Below are 20,070 nucleotides of genomic sequence, written 5' to 3' on the forward strand. Positions count from 1 at the left end.
TTTTCTGAAAAAAATATTTTATAATAAAACTTTGTTAAAACGTGTCATAGTTTTGTTAAATGTGCAATTATCAATTACTTAAAAAAACAAACTAGCTTTATATTTTATTTCATGTATAGTTAGGTGGGTAAATATCTGGTACACATATTGAATAAGTGTGTACACCAGTTCCTAATAAAAATAAATGAAGTATTACATAAAATTTAGTGTTGAAACGTTATATAAGGAAATATAAAAATAAGATTTATTTTAATAATTTACTTAGATATGCTCTTTCTAAACAAATCTGAAACTCATTCTTTCAAGTGCGGAAAGCCATCTTTCTGCTCCATAGTTGGTTTGACTCATAGCATCTGCGAGATCCTCTATCGAATTTTCTATCTTCTTGTCCACTTCCACATGCTCCACCCAACAAACCTATCGTAATTAAACTCAATATCAACAAAAAATTTCTATTATAATTAACTTTCATATTGTTGTTATCCAAGTTCAACAATGGTAGCTTAAATCAGACTATGTGACTATCTTTAGGCTTTTCTTTTTTATACGAACACCTCCAAGGTTACGAGGAAGTTGGAAAGATTTGAATTTCTAAATGACGTGAGACTATTAAAAATATCAGTAGGATTAAGATATTTGTTTGAGTCTACAAAGGTGGAATCCATGTTCCTTAATCATTTTGAGCAAAAATAAAAGCAAAGTTTAATGGATAATAATATTTTGAATACTAAATTTTGACAACTTTCTCTTAAATATGAGTGGTTTTGGAATAAAGAAGAGAAAATGAAAAAATGAAAACCAATTGTCAAAATTTAATAGAAAAAAATCATTTTCCAAGTTTAATAGAACTATGAACTTACCCAGCAGAATCCCTGATTAATTTCTCGAATGAGGCAGCCAGAAGGTCGTCTCCAAAGACAAGTATGAACACTGGTTTTGTATTTCGAGGAATTAATTGACACATCCCCTATCACCCATGCACCATCTTCAAATTGTCTACAACAACGAACCAAGAGGAATTCTGGAGTTGGAACCGAAGGAGAAACAATGTGCATTTCTGCACTAATCTATACAAACACTCCTTACTCATCAAATACTGATTGCAGCAAAAGAATTGTTATTGAGCAGGTTTTCAGGAAAACATACCAACATCAAAGCTCCATTTCGATCTCTTGACAAACTGCTGAGTGTTTGTGCTTTCTTAACAATTGTCGGAAACAGATCAGACCATTTGCCCTAGAAGGATTAGAGAATATATATGTGGTTAATACATGGAATCTGATTGTGAAACCTGCACAAAAATTTGATAGAATATTAAGAATGGTGTTAGAAGAGGAAACCGTATCCAAAAACATGTCAACAAGTTGTTCAACGTTCATGTTCACTAATCTTGAATCTCTTGAGCACTCTACCCTTGCATTAGGTCCTGTTAAGCAATATCTCTTATCGAGTATCCTCTGATAGGAATCATGTTGAAAAATGAACTTCCCCTCATTCACATCCTTCAACCAGAATGGCTCGTCCGTAGTACAAAGCTTCTTTAACTCCTCCACAGCATTGTTTGCGATCTGCTTCGTAAGTGCACTTTCCAAATCCGTTGTTTCATTTGCTATAGATTTGAATACGATATCGTTGTTCAAGATTTGAATCACCGCATCCAATTCTTGATCAAGATCAATGGGCCTGTTATCCTGAAGGTGTGGGGCAGGATTGTTTATAGCTTGATGATGCCCTTGAATGAGTTGATTCTGAGAATGAATTTCTGAGAAAGCTTCATCTGGACATTCCCTGAACATTCCAACCCACATTGAACTCTTATCGATATAATTGTGATGTTATTTTAAATTTCCTAGAAGATTATGCAATGTAACACATTCAAAGGAAATATTGAATCAAATTTAAAACTTTAATAAATGCATCTTTATAGGGTTATTTTTTAAGAGATTTTAATCAAGAAATTGCAGGATTTTCACTGTTTGGCAGAGCTACACATCTTTCATGCAATAATTATTAATTATACAACTATTTAAGCATACAACCTATTGTAAACTTCAACATAAAAATTACCAACAGCGTGGTAACTTGAAACTAACAAGAATGAAAAAGGAAAATTCATCATTAATAAATCAATATGAACAAGAGGCGACAGCAGTCCAAAAATTATTCAAAATGAACAACAAGCATCACAACAATATATATAAGTTGATTTAGTGATAAAGTTAAAATGTAAGGTGAAAAAGGTTGTGGGTTTAATTTCCTAAAGATATAAGGTTGGTCTGATAAAACTGAGAAAAAAGATGAGAGGTTATGAGCGATTACTGATATCTAACATTACTTATAAATTACTAATAAAGTGAAAAAAAAATCACAATCAAATGAGATTCAGAATGATCTTACGGGTTTTGATGCTGAGCATGGCTTGACCCACTCAAGTTTGATTGAGACATTCTTTGAACTTTCAAATTTCAAGAGAAAGCCATTTTTTTTTCACTCCTGATGAGTGTGAGAATAAGTAAAGTGTTGTTAGAACGTTGATATAAGCCAATTCATATAGGTTTGGAGGGTTTTGAAAAATACAAATTGGTCTCCATAAGAAACCAAAAATGAAAAGGCATTAATCCTGTTAATTTCTGGGCAAATTAAGGATTTCTATTTTATGGGAGTTTTGCAAATCACTGAAAAGGTAGAACTATGGTAAATAAAACAAATTATTGAATGTGTACCATATTTGAGAAAGCTAATTTAGAAAATATAATTTTGTTTTCGATGGTTTTTAAACTTGGTGCAAAAAAAAGAAAAGAATCTACAAATGGAATTGTATTAGTTGAATTGGGAAACGAAAAAGAAAACAAAAGAAAGTTAAAATTTCATTTCTGCTGCTTCGTTCAACGGGAATCAACTGGGTTTTGATAAGATATAATCTTTATCCGTCCGCCACATTTTCAGTGTTACAATTTTATCAAAGTCAAAGTTACGTTTTGTTAGGAGTATAAACTGATTCTGTTTGGTCTGTTACTGTTTTCGCTTATATTAAGGCTTTCTGGTTGTATCTCATATAATAATAATAATAATAATAATCTTTTACCTTTACAGTAATTAATAACTTCTTCACTTTTTGTTAAGTACATAATCAACATCTTTTATATACCTAAAAGAATACATTTATAATCTTCAAACTGTCGATATAAAATCCACAATATACAATTATGCATGCCATTGAATTCAATTAGATTAAAATTAAATCTAACTTTATATATATATATATATATATATATATATATATATATATATATATATATATTGGCCTAGCTTAGGAGGCTTGTAGGGGATAGGAATGTCAAAAAAATCCGTACTCACGGGTATCTGCGGATAAAACCCACAACGGGTAGGAAATTGATATTGTAAATGGATACCCGCGGGTAACGGATACGAGTATTTTTAATACCCGCATATTAACGGGGCGGGTACGGGTATCATAGTATCTGTATCTATGGATACTCGTACCCACTATACTCTAATTTAAATTAAAAAAAAAACATGTATTGTATTTTTTGATCAATTAGTTTTAAAAAAAATCATTTCTTTGTAAACTGTCATACAATACTATTTAAATGAGTTATTTGGACTTTGTTTAAAATGTATGAATGTTATGTATTGTATTTTATTTGAATTTATGATTAAAATATGTTGTTAAATATTTATTTTTATTTTTTTTTGTAAATACTTGTGGGTATCCGTGGATATTAAAAAGTTATGCGAGTACCCACATAACGGATACCCGACAAATATGAGTATGGGGTGGATATTTATTCAGTAGATGGGGTACGGGGGAGCTACTACTTGTATTCTACTCGTCTCGTTGATATCCCTAGTAGAGACCATTGCCCCCACCCCAAATTTTTTAATTTTTTTAAAAGATATTTTTAAAATAATTTTTTTAAAATTTTTAGATTGAGTTTTATTTCTTTTATAAAATATAATATTTAATGTTAATAAATAATAAAATAAAAATTAAATATAATAAACAATAACAAAATTTACTAAAATTTTTTTTCTCTCTTATCCTAAGTTTTTTACTCATTGTATTCATTTATTACTCTTGCATATATTTTATTTTTTATTTTAAAAAAGAAATAGAAAGTTAGACACAAGTTCACTCTCCTCGCTCTCATTTCTCATTCGTTCTATTATAAGATAAAAAAAACTTAACTCTCTTTTGTCTTTGGATAGGGAAATATTAGTTTGATATTTATTTATTTTTTTCATTTTATGAGTTTTTTGTATATGTTTTTTTTATGAATATAGAAATAAAAGTTATGTACTATATGTTTTTTCTTAACCATTTTTTAAATGTGACTTAATTATCATAATTTTTTTTTAATAATTACGTCTCTCAATTTTTGATTAGATTTTGATAAATTATTTTTTAGTCTTAATTTTTTTTTAAATAGGTATATTGATGAAGAATCAAATAATAAATTTATTTTTTGGAGTGATAAAAGTAAATATACCCATGAAGATTAAAACATACAAATTTACTTATTGACCTATTTTCAAGCATGATACTAAGGATTCAATTGTTGAATTAGAAGACCCATTCCTTAATATTCAAAGAATTATAAGTAGGAAGTTTCATATTAATTCTTTGAAATTAAAGGTGGAAAGTTTCATATTAATTATTTGAAGCTTAATCTAAGAAAACATTCTTAGGTATGAAAATATCTTGTGAAAGAGATGAAATTAAAAAAAAAAACTTATTGTAAATGAATTTCATATCAAATACAACTTAAAAAATATTATTTTTCTAAGGAAAAACATACAGGATTTCAATACTAAATTATATATACTTTTGTTATATTAGTGACAATAATTAAATATATAAAATTTAAGTATATTATTTTGGTCCCTTCAAAAGTTTTGATTAAGATCCGTCAAAATATATATATATATATATATATATATATATATATATATATATATATATATATATATAATTGTTCCTTTGTATGCACAATTTATTCTTAACTTAGTCTCTAGCAATCTTTTTATATTGTCTCATCACTTCTTTATGAATATAAATATTCTATACATATGATGCATTTTTAATTTGTTTTTTTGCACATATAACATCCTTATCACGTATAACCAAATTAATAGTGTAATATATTTTAGAAATATTTTAATATAATTTAAAAAAATAAATAATTAAAATAAAAAACTTACTGTTACTGAAGTTTTTATAGACCTTTAATTTATTGGTTAATGGTTTTTATGGCTAACGGCTATATTCTTATTACTATTTACTTTTTTGTCTCCATTTTTTACCTATAAATACCACCTAGGTGCATGGGGAAAGACACAACAACAAAGACAACAAACATTAGAGTTTTCTCTGAAATATTCTTCTTTTCTTCTCTATATTAGTTTTAAGACAATGGTGTTCATAAGGTTCGGAGATCCTTCGCTGCACTCAGTAGGGACGTTTTCTCTCTAAGGATAGCGCTACGTGTGCCTTAACCTAGGATATTTCTACTCCTTACCTTTAATCTATTATTTATTATTGTTAAAATAATTGTTGATCTCTGATTAATATTCATTGTTTTATATATTGTTTTAGTATTATTATTGATTTAATAATTATTATTATATCATTTTATATTTTTATTATTATTAGTATTATTCGAGTAATTTTTTCTAATAATATATATACATTAATAACAAAAGTTATAAAAAAATAGTTAGTTTTTATATAGAACTTTAAGTATTTTACAAAAGTATATGTTGTTTGAATAAAAAATTTATAAATATTTACTAGAATAATTTGACTTTCAAGAATAAAGTTTATAGTTCTTCATCATAATATGGTCCTCTCTCATAAAGAGAAAGAATTTTAAAAATAAAAATTGAAAATTTTTCTTCTCTTAAATCTATGTCTCTTCTCCTTATAATGTTTTTTAACTTATTTAGTTGAAATTGACTATCTTCATCCGAAGTGATTTGACTTAAGTAATTGATATTGATAGCTTAATATATTTAGGGTTCATTTAATATTAAAGTTTCCTCTTATATTTTAGCTACAATTTTTATATTTTTTTGTCAATAACTAATGTTACTTAAATTTTCTTTTAAACTTTTTGATGATGTTACTTTTGAAACATTAGTTTTTTATACATAAATTTTATATAAATGTCATAAGATATTATTTTTAATTGATCTTTCTTAAAAATATTTTTGACTTAATTATTCCTTTCATCCCTATTTTGATCGAAAAATTACGAATAGATCCCCATTTTTATTTTTGTTTCAATCAAATTTAAATTTTTGAAAAATTGACTCAATTAGATCCATTTCACACCATACAAACGGTGTTAAAGACATGTCACATGTCAATTCATAATTTTTTTTTTTATTTTCTTAATTTATTTTTCACAACAAAAAATTGTTGTCCATGTGTCACCTAACACGTGACAGTGTCACCTAACACGTGACAGTGTCACGTGATAGGACAATACCAAGTATCATTATTTTATATTCAATTCAATTTCTATATATGTTTGTTTGATTCAATTTAATCCCATTTTTTTTAAATGGAACAATATTGTCCTCCAAATTGGGACCAAATTTATTATTTGTACAAATGTTATATGGATATTTATATTAAAATTGACTTTTATTAAATATTTTTGAAATTATTTTTAAATCAACTCTAATAATATTCTTGGATTCTATTTAAATTAATTAGTTTTAATCTTATAAAAAATATGAATTAATAATATTGTAGTTTTAAATACCTATGTTTATTGTAAATGAAACTTAAATTTATTTAATAAATATAATAACATTTATATGATATATAAAGTATTGTCTGACTTAAAATAAAAATTAAATAAAGAATAAATATTTGTTTGACTTAAAAATGTAAAACTCTAGCAAATGGTGATTTAGAAGTACAAGTGGTTTAAAGATAATGAGACTAAATTATTTTAATATTAAAATTTTTTAGTATAAATAGAATGATTATAAACGAGGGTTTAATTATTTTAAAACACACACTCTCTTTAGATACCATCTTGCTAGAGTTTTTTGACTTTTCTTTTAAGTGTTCTCCTCCTCTAATCGCCTAATTGAAATCTGAGACCGTATGAGTGATCCTCGCGACAAACTTTTCAATTTGGACCGATTAGTTTCTTTGTCACGTAAGTTAAGTTTCAGCCGTTTTTCTTAGTATTTTCTTTTTGTTTTTTGTTGCATGTGAGGATTTTTCTTCTTGCATGTGAGATTTTCATCTTCTATATGAGTCTTTGTTGATCATTCGTCATAATAGTATGTCCTGATTGTTCTTGTGATGTCTCTAAATGTAGATAGCACATGCTATAAAGTTAGGAGAGTTTGGTTTCTTAGAGTTGCTTGGGTATGTTGAGCCTCTTTGTCAAGTAAGGGAAGCTAGTTTTCTATTGAATTGATCATCTTGATAGTTAATTGTGATGTGGTTTGTTGAATTAATGAGTTGTATGTTTAATTGTTTGATCTGATTATGTTGAATTGATGAGTTGTATGTTCAACTGTTTGATGTGGTTTGTTGAATTGATGAGTTGTAGGTTGAACTATTTGATTTTGATATGTGTTTGGTCTTGACTTGGAAAAATGTTTGGATCTGTGTCTTGAGTGATTGGGTATCAATTTTGAACTCTCTAAAAACCATTTGGAATCAAAAACACTAAAAGGAAAAGTGTCCAATTAGTCAAGTACACATGATCAATACCAACGTATTTCCAATCAAGACAACACATCACATCAAAGTATCAATAAGAGTTTCCCCCAAAAAATTAAACACAAACGACTAAAGGTTTAAAGACCTCCAACATACCAGCAAATTACCTTCACACTAACATCTACTTTTGTATCCCTAATTGTCTTTCCTTCACCAACAACAATCACCTCATTCCTTTGAGGCTTCGTTTGAGTAGTTGAGGGAGAAAAATTCCACCTTTAGTGTTCTCCTCTGCTTCCTCAACTTTTATCGATACTTTGTCATCTAAAGGCTTAATTATAACAAAGCATTGAATTATCAAACCACAAATATAGTAAACAAAAATTGTCTAAATATATTAATTCTACATTCGAAATAAAGAATTTAAAAACTTACTATAACAATCTCGTTTATCTCACCTTTAAAAATTTAGTACATTAAAAATAAAGTAATTCATCTTTTTTCAGATACAAAAGTAAGAGTTAGAACAAAATATATAGATACCTTATGGGCCACAACAAAGACAACTTTGACAACTAAACCCCAAAAGGACCTTTGGGAGATTCCCGATTCGACCAAAGGCCTTTAATCTTAAATTTTAGAACATCATAAAAAAATTCATGAAAAATGATCGAAATCAAACTTTAAAAAAGGAAATAACAAAAATTAAACCTTCTAAACAGCGAAAACAAAGAGACCTTAAAAAAAAATTTGGGTTAAAGAATACGTAAAAGCAGATGCTCACCAAATAAGAAGTAGAAGAAGACCCTTTTGATTAAGGAAACTTGTAGGGCCTGTTCTCTTGGGTGGATTAAATTGTTCACAGGAATAACCGAGCGCGGATTGATGAATATAGTTGTGTTCCATTGCATTGATTTGGATAGATAAGTGATGGTGGATTTGAGGGATCCACAATTTTTTTCATCCACTATAAAAGGAGAAGATTAGCGAGTATTATGAGCACATTACCATATTACCCTCGGTTTTCATTTCACACGCAGTACAATATTTGATTGGTGTTGCGAGGTGGTGGCGTGAGTGGTGTTGGAGGTGGAGTGGCGCACCAGTGTGTTGGGGTGGTGATAGATGGCACTGGCAGGTGAGGGGTGGTGAGCGAGGCACCGGTGTCATTGTTGCATGAGGTTGGGATGGCACCGGTGTGGGCACCGGTGTTGTGAGTGGTGTTGTAGGGGGCGTGGCAGGTGTTGGGGTGGTGAGTGGATGGCACAGGCAGGTGAGGGTGGTGAGCGAGGCACTGGTGTCTTCCAGTGGTGGTGAGGTGTTGTGTTGTTGCATGAGGTTGGGATGGCACCGGTGTGGGCACCAGTGTTGTGCTGAGTGAGAGAGAGATGGCACCGGTTACGTAACCGATGCGTTGTTTTCAAAGGGGGCGACACCGGTTACGACACCGGTGTTGTTGGTTTTCTTTTTTTTTTACCTTTTTCTTGACTTCTTTTAATTTTTTTTTTAATTTTTTTAACTTTTTTTTAATATTATTTAACTTTAGTTTAAAATTTAATTATATAATTTTTAAAAAAAATTTAATTGTATAATTTTTTTTTACATTTATAAAAATTTAATTTTTTTTATTTTAAAATTTTATATAATTTTAATATTTTTTTTAATTCGTATTAATTAATTATAATTATTTTTATAACATTAAATTACAAAATCATTCTCTTTTTTACACAAGGGTATTATGGTAACTTAATAAATATATCTATGTTAACATATAATTTTATCTATCACATCAATTAAATCTTTCACTAACTTTCACAAAAATTATCTCCAAATCCACTCACTTTACCCTCTAAATCCACTCAAAAAAACACAAATATCCATCCACCTAAATCTACACAAATCCATCTTCACACTCTCCCCATATCCATCTACACAAAGGAACACACCCGTAGAGAGGGAAACATAGTTTGGTTAAAAAAAATGTAGCAGAAGAAGCTTTGATAAAGAAGAAGGAGAGCTGCAACTACTAATTTTGAACAATACCTTATGCTTAATTTGATATTAACCGAATAAAAAGCAAAAAAAAAAATCTTTGATAAAAAAATGCATTTTGAATTTTGAATCCTCAAAACTTCTTTACTTGCATAGTGTTGGCGTCATGGAGATAGAAAAAGTACATTCAGAAACACTGGAAGATAATAGCCTCGAAAAAGTCATGGGTTCAAAGATTCTTGATGTATATAATAGTAAATTAAACTAGAGGAACCAAAAGAAGGATAATAGAAACCTGAAACATTATGTACACAGGAAAACAAGTTTTTTTTCACTTCTAGGCAAATTCATCTATGTTATTACGAAAATAGGCAAATTTTTAAAAAATTACGAAAATAGGCAAATCGTGCAGCTCCCACACGTTTTCTAAAAGAGAAATCGTACACCCCTTCACGTTTTTCCCTTGAATCAATGGTCAAATTGTCAAATTAAGAAATCGTGTAGGGACCACACGTTTTTAAGTATGAAATCGTGCAGGGGGTTAACGATTTCTATTGTAATCGATTACAAAATATTCATAATCGATTACAGAATTGATCAAGGGAGTGCAAAATTTAAAAGGGAAAAAAGTGTGGGGTGAGGACGTTTTCTTTATTAGAAAACGTATGGGGTGTGACAATTTCTCCCATTTCTAGTTGCACCCCATTTTCCCTTCCAAAAGTCATCCAGCAACTTCATTTGTGGTACGTGAATGACACGTTTGCACTATTGGTTAAGCTATGCAAGTCCTAACCTTAGAAGGGACCCTCAAACCAAGCATAAGGCTTCCGGACAACCATCCACTACAAGATACATAACGAAATGGATTAATCAATTTCGTTATCCGGATTTGATTAATCAATTTTGTTATCTGGATACAAATCCATATTTTCTTTATCCGAATACAAATCTGGATTTGATTAATCAATTTCGTTATCCGGATACAAATTCGAATTTGATTAATCAATTTCGTTATCCGGATACAAATCTGAATTTTCGTTATCCGGATTTGATTAATCAATTTCGTTATCCAGATATAAATCTGGATTTGATTAATCAATTTTGTTATCCGGATACAAATCTGGATTTTCGTTATCCGGATTTGATTAATCAATTTCGTTATCCGGATACAAATCCGGATTTGATTAATCCATTTCATTATGTATCTTGTAGTGGATGGTTGTCCGGAAGCCTTATGCTTGGTTTGAGGCTCCCTTCTAAGGTTAGGACTTGCATAACTTAACCAATAGTGCACACGTGTCATTCACGTACCACAAATGAAGTTGCTGGATGACTTTTGGAAGGGAAAATGGGGTGCAACTAGAAATGGGAGAAATTGTCACACCCCATACGTTTTCTAATAAAGAAAACGTCCTCACCCCACACTTTTTTCCCTTTTAAAATTTGCACTCCCTTGATCAATTCTGTAATCGATTACGAATATTTTGTAATCGATTACAATAGAAATCGTTAATCCCTGCACGATTTCATACTTAAAAACGTGTGGCCCCTACATGATTTCTTAATTTGACAATTTGACCGCTGATTCAAGGAAAAAACGTGAAGGGGTGCACGATTTCTCTTTTAGAAAATGTGTGGGGGCTGCACGATTTGCCTATTTTCGTAATTTTTTAAAAATTTGCCTATTTTCGTAATAACAGAGATGAATTTGCCTAGAAGTGAAAAGAAACCCAGGAAAACACAAAGGAAACCCGGATTCCAAAAACGTTACCAGGTTCATTACAACATATACAGGTTCTTCAATCCAACCATTAAATGCATAGCTTCGTCTAGCCAAAAATCAAACTAAAATAAATTGTGCATTTTTGACTAACTTAGACACGTCCATCATCATGTTCTCTAAAAAATAGTGTTCGCGCCATTCTTAAGAATTGATTTTGGAAGACAAATACCAAAATACCTAAAACAGTGATGGAGGGTAAGATAGAAAAATCTAAATCTTGACAAAGCATAATGGAGGGTAAGATCCTCAATTAAGCAAAAAATAGTTAAATGACAGAAAAACCACCAAAGAGGACATGTGTCGATTATTCACATATGGTTATTTGGGTCATTTACTTAGCTGAAAATTTGTTCGAGAATCATGATATTTTGATCCATATTTTTTAACTCACTTTTAACCCACCATTCCAATCACCCTTAGATCATAACATCACACCACTAAAAAAAATCAAAATAGATAATTGAAGAGTGATTGGGGTGATGAGTTAAAAATGAGTCAAAATATCATTATCCTTTGTTCAAATAGTTTATTAAATTATACGTTTAACCTAAAAATATTACACCATAAAATGTGTTCCACAAATTTTCCATAGTTGCTATTCTGTTTTATACGCCAACTACAAGAAAACTCTTAAATATATTTAGAGACCAATTTTAATATTTTACTAATCAAAAATATGTTTAGAGATCAATGTCATAATTAGAGACCAATTTAAAAATAAATTCATTTAGTAACCAAAATTTTGGTAGCTAAATGATTGCCTTATACCCTTTTCTTTATATACAGTAACATCTTGATAAAAATATTGGAAGAGCCAAAATAATATACTCAAAATGTATATATATTTAATTATTATCACTAATATAAATATAATAAAAATACGTATAATTTAGTATTGAAATTATATGGCTTTATATATAATTATGGAACCCAATAGTTATTTTTTATAGATGAAACACGCGAAAATATGTAGTTATTAGAAATTAAATTTAAAAGCTAGGACTTGTACAAATCATTTGAAGAAAGTCACAATTTTAATAGGCCGTAAGTAAAATTTAGATGTGTCTACTTCATCTATTGGAGTTATGATTATATTGGTGTTACATAGCTCTCAACATAAATAGTATTTTTTTTTTTTCACAATTACAAAAGTTAGAACCACAAAAGTTAAGATAACTTAAAATCTTATTCTCATTCTTGTTGCAAGACTTTCATTAGCCTTCCTTTTTTCATACATATTTTTTATATTGAGATCTTGAGAAGTAAAGAATAATAATAAATCCTTTGTAGTTGGGTCTTCTTCAGCTATTACTTTTGTTTGCAACCGAGCATACACTTTGAAGTTTTAAGACGCATTAAATACTCTTGATTTATTATTGAATGCGTGTGATTTTTCTAACAGGGTTTGACATAGCTGACTCACTCCACATTGCTGACATTTTACATTCTCTTGAAAACTTGTTCACATAAAGCAACTTTTGGCATATTCTTTAAAAGATTTTAATGTTGAAGAAATGTTACGAGATCTTCTTGAAAGAATGAAGAAACATATAATCCTTGCAAGCATTAAATAAACATTACCGAGAACTTCAGTTAGGCAGGAACAATAAAAATTGTCTTTTCAGAAATTAGTTATATTAATCTTACGACATTGATTTATAGTTACAAACAAAACAACGTAAGGAAATGTTGAACTCAAATACAACTAACGACACTTTAGAACATAAACAAAAACTCAATGTGTTTCCTTCATTCCAAAAACAATGTACATCTTGAAAAGATATTACTTTGAATCGGAACAATTCAAAGCATCTTTAATATTCTCTATTGTTGAGGTGACAAGTGCATTAACATTACTTACAAATTCGATGTCTACCATGCTCATTCTACATGGACTAGAAGCCAAAATTTGAAACATTAGAGTGACCAACGAACCTCCTGATTTTCCTACTTCTGCAGATTGTCCTTCAGGAACATCTGGTTTTCCATTCCTGGATATGGTGAAGCCGGAGGGAAGAATCGGAAACAGTGACGTCTCTTCTCCGTTCATGACGTAGTTCAATGCCTTCATATCAAAAGGAGCGTATACCATCATACATCCCAAAGCATCTACATAACTTTCTTGGAGAATCACTATATTGTTCTCTTTAGGGATGAAAGGCTGCATATCAACAATTCAAAATCAATTTTCATGATACCTCTGTAAAACAAACCCTTAGAGATCATTGAATATGGCATGAAAAATAACATGTACGTACCCGCATGATTGAAACACAGTTTCCAGGATTACTACCTGTTGTGATGCGTTGAATCTCGTGCCCTGCGTTTCCAGAGCATAGAACATCCCACTACAACGAAGATAATTAACATGGAAGCATTGATGATTTTGCGATGCAAAGATAACAAAATTTAGCATCAAATAACAGAATAGATGGTTTATAAGTTTAGGGTTTGAACCTTGGCTCGTTTCCTGTCATCTATCAAGTAGTCAAAAATATCTTGTGGAGTGATAGGAAGCCAAAACGACGTAGCTGCACTGAGAATCATGCCTTTAGGCTCACCTGGGCCGCTCATGTTCACTCGAACAGCAACTCTAATGCCGCCATTGTTCATCCTGGTTAGGTGTGGGAAGCTTGTGTTATCTTGCGTGCACAAACTCTCACAGTAAGATTTCACCATACGACGAGTCAGGCGCAATATATTCCTTCTCGAGTCAGGTGACCTAATCACTGAGAAAAACCAATGGCATAGACTTCAGATATGAACAGATGATAACAGATCAAAGAGAAGTAGGGTTTGGAGCCAACCTCCTCCAACGTCACAACTAGGAATGGTTTCAGCTGAGGCACTTGCAAGCCTCTCACACATTCTTTCAAGTGTCAAAACCCATCTTTCTGCGCCATATGCATTATTGCCACAAATAAGATCTCTATAAAGATGGTGAGTTTGGATCTTATCATCCACTTCCACATGCTCCACCCAAGAAACCTGTCAAAATTATACGATAGGAGTTTTCTTAACTAGCTAGCATTCTGTTAGGGCATAACAATAAACAATGCAGCAATGAATGAAAAGAGCTATAAAGAAGTCACAGATAATGTAATTTACTTACTAACCCTGCATAATCCCTCAGCAATTTCTTGAATCAGCAATCCAGATGGAAGCCTACGAGAGCTAGAAACAGTAGAGATTTTGTGTGTCGAAGAATCAATTGACACATCCCCTATGGTCCATACACCTGCTTCGATTTGTTTGCAATAACGAAGGAAGTGGAATTCCCGAGTGGGAACCAAAGGTGAAAGAATGTGCATTTCTGCGTTCATCTGTACAAATATTCTTGACTTATCACCTAATCCAAAGAGATTATTGCAAACTCACATAAAACAAGGTTTTCAGGAAAACATACCAATTGCAAAGCTCCATTTCTATTTCCTACCGAACCACTTTCAAATACTTGAATTGTTTCAGCTTTTTTAACAATTGTAGGGAATAGATCAACCCATTTGTCCTTCAAAGATCAAAGCATATATCATTTTCAGATAAGTGATTCATTTGCTCATAAATTATGTAAACAGAGCAAAAGATGAAGTTGGGAGTCATAACGACTTCGGTATTGAAAAAGTGACGTTGTTAAGAGTCATGATGAAGAAGTAAACTTCACCAGTATTACTATTCTGATGAAATCATCATAACTCTTGACACCTTCACTTTTCTAGCACCCGGAATCGTTATCACTTGTCCGTTTACCTAATTTGTAAGCAGAAATGCTCCACCTAGTTGAAAAAAATAACCAAATATGCAGATAGCCAACAAAATGTTTGATGAAATAGAATTTGTGAAGAAGTGCTAACCGCATTCAAAAACATTTCCACAAGCTCTGTCCCACTGATTTTCACCACTCGTGAATCTTTGGAAGACTCTACTCGAGCATGAGGTCCGTTTAAGCTATTACTCCTTTGAAAAATCCTTTGGTAGCAATCACGCTGAAGAACGAATCTCTGATCCACAAGAGACCTGAACCAGAAGGGTTCGTTAATACTTAAGAGTTTCATCAACTCTTCCATCGCCTTATTCGCAATCTTCAACATACGTGCATTTTCCGTATCCTTATTTTCGCTGGTCTTCGATTGCGATACCATATCCCTGTTCAAAATCTGAAGTATCGCATCGAGATCAAGATCAAGAGATGGCGTATGATCCTGAAGAATGGACGAAATGTCTTGACCAGGATGTGGATTATCTTGATCAAGGGTAGGCGTAGGAGTAACAGAAGGAACGTTTAAACATGGATTAAGTCCTTGGCCTTGATTCTCAACAACGGGAACGTTAATATTATTTTGATTACAAGTAGTAGAAGGCAGAGTGAGAATATTTTGATCAAGAGCAGTGACCAAAGCTGGAATATTATATTGAAGACAAGAAATCAAAAGAGAATCATCTTGACTGGGAAATGGATCAACAGTGGCAGGAGAAGTAACATTAAGAGTAAGAGAAGAAACATGTTGATCAAGTGCAAGATCAGGAGTTTGTTGATTATGAGCATGATTAAGAATATCTTGATTAACTCCTGGAATAATATTATGTTGAGTTCCAACCGTTTGATTAAGCAAAGTTGCTCGTAAGGTGTCAAGTGAAGAAGAAGAAGAAGAAGTAGTAGAAGGAACAGCAGGAAGGAGTTCTGGATTGATCCCGTTGTTTGCCATAAGTGAAACTACTCTCTCACACTGAAAAAAAGATTCATAACAGTGTGTGAGATTCACATCAGAAGAGAAGCAATTAACTAATATACTTTTTACTAACCTCTTTGATTAATAGAATATTTTCTACCTTCAAGATTTGCAAATAAAGTTCTCTCTCTTCTTGTCCCATGGATCGACCCCCACATTGTGCGCATGCTATAGTCTTCAAAGTCTCACTCATTATACGGTTTTCGGATTGTATTCTTTCATTCTCAAGACGAAGAGCGTTGATATCTAATCGCTCACTTTTGGCCTGAAAAAATTGCACCAAATCATTGTTCAAAATGGTGACTAAGTAGTGTTATTGTTTACTAACTAATCATGAAAAACTATAAACTAACCCTTAACTGTGTCTTCTTGTTCTGAAACCAAAACTTTACTTGTTTAGCATCAAGCCCGAGCTCCTCTCCTATTTGACGGCGTCGTGTTTCGTCCGGATGTGAACATTCTCTGAAGATTCTGAGTTTCAAAATGGAAAATATGAGAGAGTGTTGAATGTCTAACACCAAAAAACATTACATGTATAAGGTTCTGGAGCAAAGGTACGAACAAATGATAAAAGAAAAATCCATTATCAATGTACACATCAATAAACACTTCAAAGATATTTTGATTACTGTTTTTCAGTATATATCAGCTAAAGAAAGTTTATTAAATATACTGAACCCTTAAACAGTGACCAACCAAAATGTTCCCAATCCCTCTGTATCTACCTTCCTACCTGCATGGTGAAAAACAGTACCCAACTTAGTCCCAAACACAAAAAGTCATGTATATATATAGATACCAGAAGTTAATTACAATATATGCATATGCACAGAGATGAAACCTTCTATAAAGTTTTACCTTGATATATTAACGCCTAATGCAGTACTTTATGTATAGATTATTAAAGTAAAATTTAAATTTTGATTAGAGAATGATACTTTTAGTATCTAAACCTGGTATACATAGAAAGTGATTCAAATAGAAAAAGGTTTAATTACAAAGGGCAAATATTGCGTGTTAGGTGTACATGTAAAGGAAAGAGATACCAAATGGAAAAAGTATTAATAAAATGTATCAACTTCTAACAAAATTTTAAGAAAAATACATTTAACACTTTTGTCGAAAAAAGAAAAAAAAAACTTACTTAGTAACCACATTTTAATAATATGACAACATGTGTTAACATTTTAAAGTGAAAATAGAAAAATATTAAAAGAACATAATTATAAATATGTTAAGAAGTGTATTTTAAGTCTAAGTCAACCTCTTATAAGCAATGTGAGATTTACACTCCACCTATATATTATAAAATTGTCTTATCTTTAATTGAAAATCTCGTTATGATAAAGTCTTTAAATAATGGTTCTAATACCATGTTAAAAAAATAGAGTTTAAGTCTAACTCAATTCTACAAAATTAGAGTTTGTAAAGTGAAATTTATACTCTACTTATATATTATAAAATTGTTTTATCTCTAATTAATATCGAACTTTCAACGATGATTTCATCTTATAAATAGATGTCAAGATTCTCCCCGTCCATATTTTAAAAATAAAAAGACTGAAATGAATCTGTCAGATTAGACTTCAAAACATCTTATGTATCATTAGTTACGATTTTTACTGAAGATTATAAACTACGAGTGTGGAAACCATAGCTTTTTATAATTATTTTCAATAAGATTCACCTATGATAGATAGTATGACCTAAAATATTTTTATTGTAAGATATTTTTGGGAGTTACTAACACTTTTACTTTCTCTTATCATTTTGTAAAAAGCCAGTTTAAAGTTTGGCTCAATACTGTTTAGTCCGTCTAAAATGTATCTACTTTGATTTTTCAAGAAACATTCCTTCAAATGTAAAACCTTTTTCATTTTAATATATTATATATGAAATAGATTGACATTTTAAGCTCATTGGGAATTAGCACTGTTTGGTAGGTTCAAAATGGAGGAGAATAAGAAGGAAGCTATTAATTGATTAAGTTAATGAATAATATGTAGAAAAATTCCCCCAAAAGGAAAATAATGGATCTCTCATACTCACTAAAAAAATCAATAATAGTTAATAATAAAATTTAACAAAAAAGTTAATTTTCATTTATTTTTCTTTATCAAACCTCTATTTTTATCATTTTTATGTATTTCTCTAATTTTCTTTATCATCTACTTCATCAATTTATTTTCTTCTTCTCTACTAATAAAACTTTGCTTTGGGAATCTTAGTTTGCCTATTTCATGTATAACAAAGAAAAAAAGTAATAATAATAATAATAATAATAATAATAATATAATTATAAAAATAAATAATAGAAATAATAATAAAACATAAATAAGTTATAATAAATAAAATATTAATAGAAAAACATTTTAAAAAAAATTCTTAATAACTTCAAACCTTAATTTTTCATTTATTTGTTTACTATTCCTAATCATATATTAGTGATGAGGGAGAATAAAAGAAGTAAAACCAGTAAAGATATTTAGAAAAAGAGATGCAAAATAAAAGCATCTCCGATTCACATCAGTGATAATTTTAGGGAAAAAAAACACATAATTAATTTTAGACACATTTAATATTTTACTATAAATTAAGTAACTTTCTTAATAATAAACTAGTTAATTCACTATTAAAACAAAGAAAATATATATACAACTGTTTAAGTCATAATCCTATTTTTTCATTCAATAATTATTTTTTTTAAGAGAGGAATGAGTTATGCTATTATTTTATACTAAGCATCCATCATTTGTCGACAAAAATCTCAAACTTAAAAAATATTATAAAAAAGAAAAAAAAATCTTAAAACAATCTCACGTAAAAAAAAAACAATTGCTATAATTTGTCATGTAAAAATTAAAAGTGAATCAAGATATGGCTTGTTGTGTTTGGGTGAAAAGTATAAATAAAAAAAATCTTTCAATAATCCAAAAGTCAAAAACAACTCCAAAAATTCACTTTTTCTCCAACGTTTGAACTAATATATGCAATAACATTAAATTAGTAATAAATTGGATTGCATTGATCTTAGGAACCCTAAAACAATACTCCATTGAAATGAAGACACTAAAGATAACAAAATTGTGAAGAACAAAAGATTGATGATCTTACTCTTCGAGTCTAGCTATAGTTTCTGGATCATGACGATGACGGCAATGGTAAATACCTTGTTCATCACGATCTGAATCACTCATTCTTTCAACCTGCACACACTTTTTCTTAACTCTTCTTTCTACAACTCCACTCTTACCATGTTTTTATATGTCACTCACAAGGGCTTAGACCAAGTTCCCACGTGCGGACTTCTCCCCACACGGCTCAATTTAACCAAACCTATATATAAAACCCTAAATGTCAAAGGATCTTTTTTTCTGCAAAACGGGTAAATAATTTAGAAGGTAGATTTATGGAATGTAAAACAAAATTCTCTGGAACATTATCCAACATGGAAAATATCATTTGGGAAAATTGATATTAAGGAAGTTTTTCAAAGACTTCAGTTTTTCAGAAGATTACCAAACTTAAAGCAAAGCATTGAAAGAAAAGTGTTTATCACGAGTGAATGAATATGCAGAAAACTGAGTGATGGATGAAGATCAAAAGTAGAAAAAAAATAGATACAAATAAATTCAAATTTATAGAAATGATTGAATGATTTAGAATATCAATTTAAAAGTTATATATATTATAATTTGATAGATGTAGATAAATATTTGAAATGGAAGAGGAAAAATTGAGACGGAAATGAAAAAGGACAAAAATCATTTGAAATTTAACTTTGTCTTAAGCCGTAAGTCAACTACGTTTTAAATAAAATACTCTATTTCTAGCCCCACAATTTTAATTTTAGTAGA

At 30.2% G+C, this 20,070-nt stretch overlaps 2 protein-coding genes across 2 annotated transcripts; both read right to left on the reverse strand.

The window, feature by feature from the left end:
- Window positions 1-276: 276 nt before the first annotated feature.
- LOC114175085 (homeobox-leucine zipper protein HDG8-like) lies at window positions 277-1,808 on the reverse strand. The gene is made up of 4 exons (XM_028059843.1): window positions 1,341-1,808; window positions 1,147-1,236; window positions 861-1,067; window positions 277-417 (listed from the first exon to the last, which is right to left on the reverse strand). Exons 1-4 carry the CDS (start codon window positions 1,806-1,808, stop codon window positions 277-279), a joined length of 906 nt encoding a protein of 301 aa, XP_027915644.1.
- An 11,461-nt stretch (window positions 1,809-13,269) lies between these two features.
- Window positions 13,270-16,421, reverse strand: LOC146887523 (homeobox-leucine zipper protein HDG12-like). Its single transcript, XM_085670267.1, has 8 exons — window positions 16,287-16,421; window positions 15,338-16,210; window positions 14,893-14,994; window positions 14,603-14,809; window positions 14,294-14,474; window positions 13,944-14,215; window positions 13,745-13,834; window positions 13,270-13,647 (listed from the first exon to the last, which is right to left on the reverse strand). The coding sequence occupies exons 1-8, from the start codon at window positions 16,404-16,406 to the stop codon at window positions 13,270-13,272; spliced, it is 2,223 nt and encodes a 740-aa protein (XP_085526393.1). The 5' UTR covers window positions 16,407-16,421.
- Window positions 16,422-20,070: the final 3,649 nt, after the last annotated feature.

The sequence above is a fragment of the Vigna unguiculata genome, chromosome 3 (genome assembly GCF_037176805.1).
Source record: "Vigna unguiculata cultivar grain cowpea cultivar isolate G323 ecotype 2 chromosome 3, ASM3717680v1, whole genome shotgun sequence".
NCBI classification, from domain to species: domain Eukaryota; kingdom Viridiplantae; phylum Streptophyta; class Magnoliopsida; order Fabales; family Fabaceae; genus Vigna; species Vigna unguiculata.

Coding starts and splice junctions, on each gene's coding strand:
- LOC114175085 (XM_028059843.1), bottom strand. CDS start 1,808: ATGTGGGTTGGAATGTTCAGGGAATGTCCAGATGAAGCTTTCTCAGAA. Junction 1,237..1,340: donor TTGACATGTTTTTGGATACG/GTTTCCTCTTCT, acceptor TAATCCTTCTAG/GGCAAATGGTCTGATCTGTT. Junction 418..860: donor TTAATCAGGGATTCTGCTGG/GTAAGTTCATAG, acceptor TAATTACGATAG/GTTTGTTGGGTGGAGCATGT.
- LOC146887523 (XM_085670267.1), bottom strand. CDS start 16,406: ATGAGTGAGACTTTGAAGACTATAGCATGCGCACAATGTGGGGGTCGA. Junction 14,995..15,337: donor TGGAAATGTTTTTGAATGCG/GTTAGCACTTCT, acceptor TGATCTTTGAAG/GACAAATGGGTTGATCTATT. Junction 13,648..13,744: donor ACTGTGTTTCAATCATGCGG/GTACGTACATGT, acceptor GTTGATATGCAG/CCTTTCATCCCTAAAGAGAA.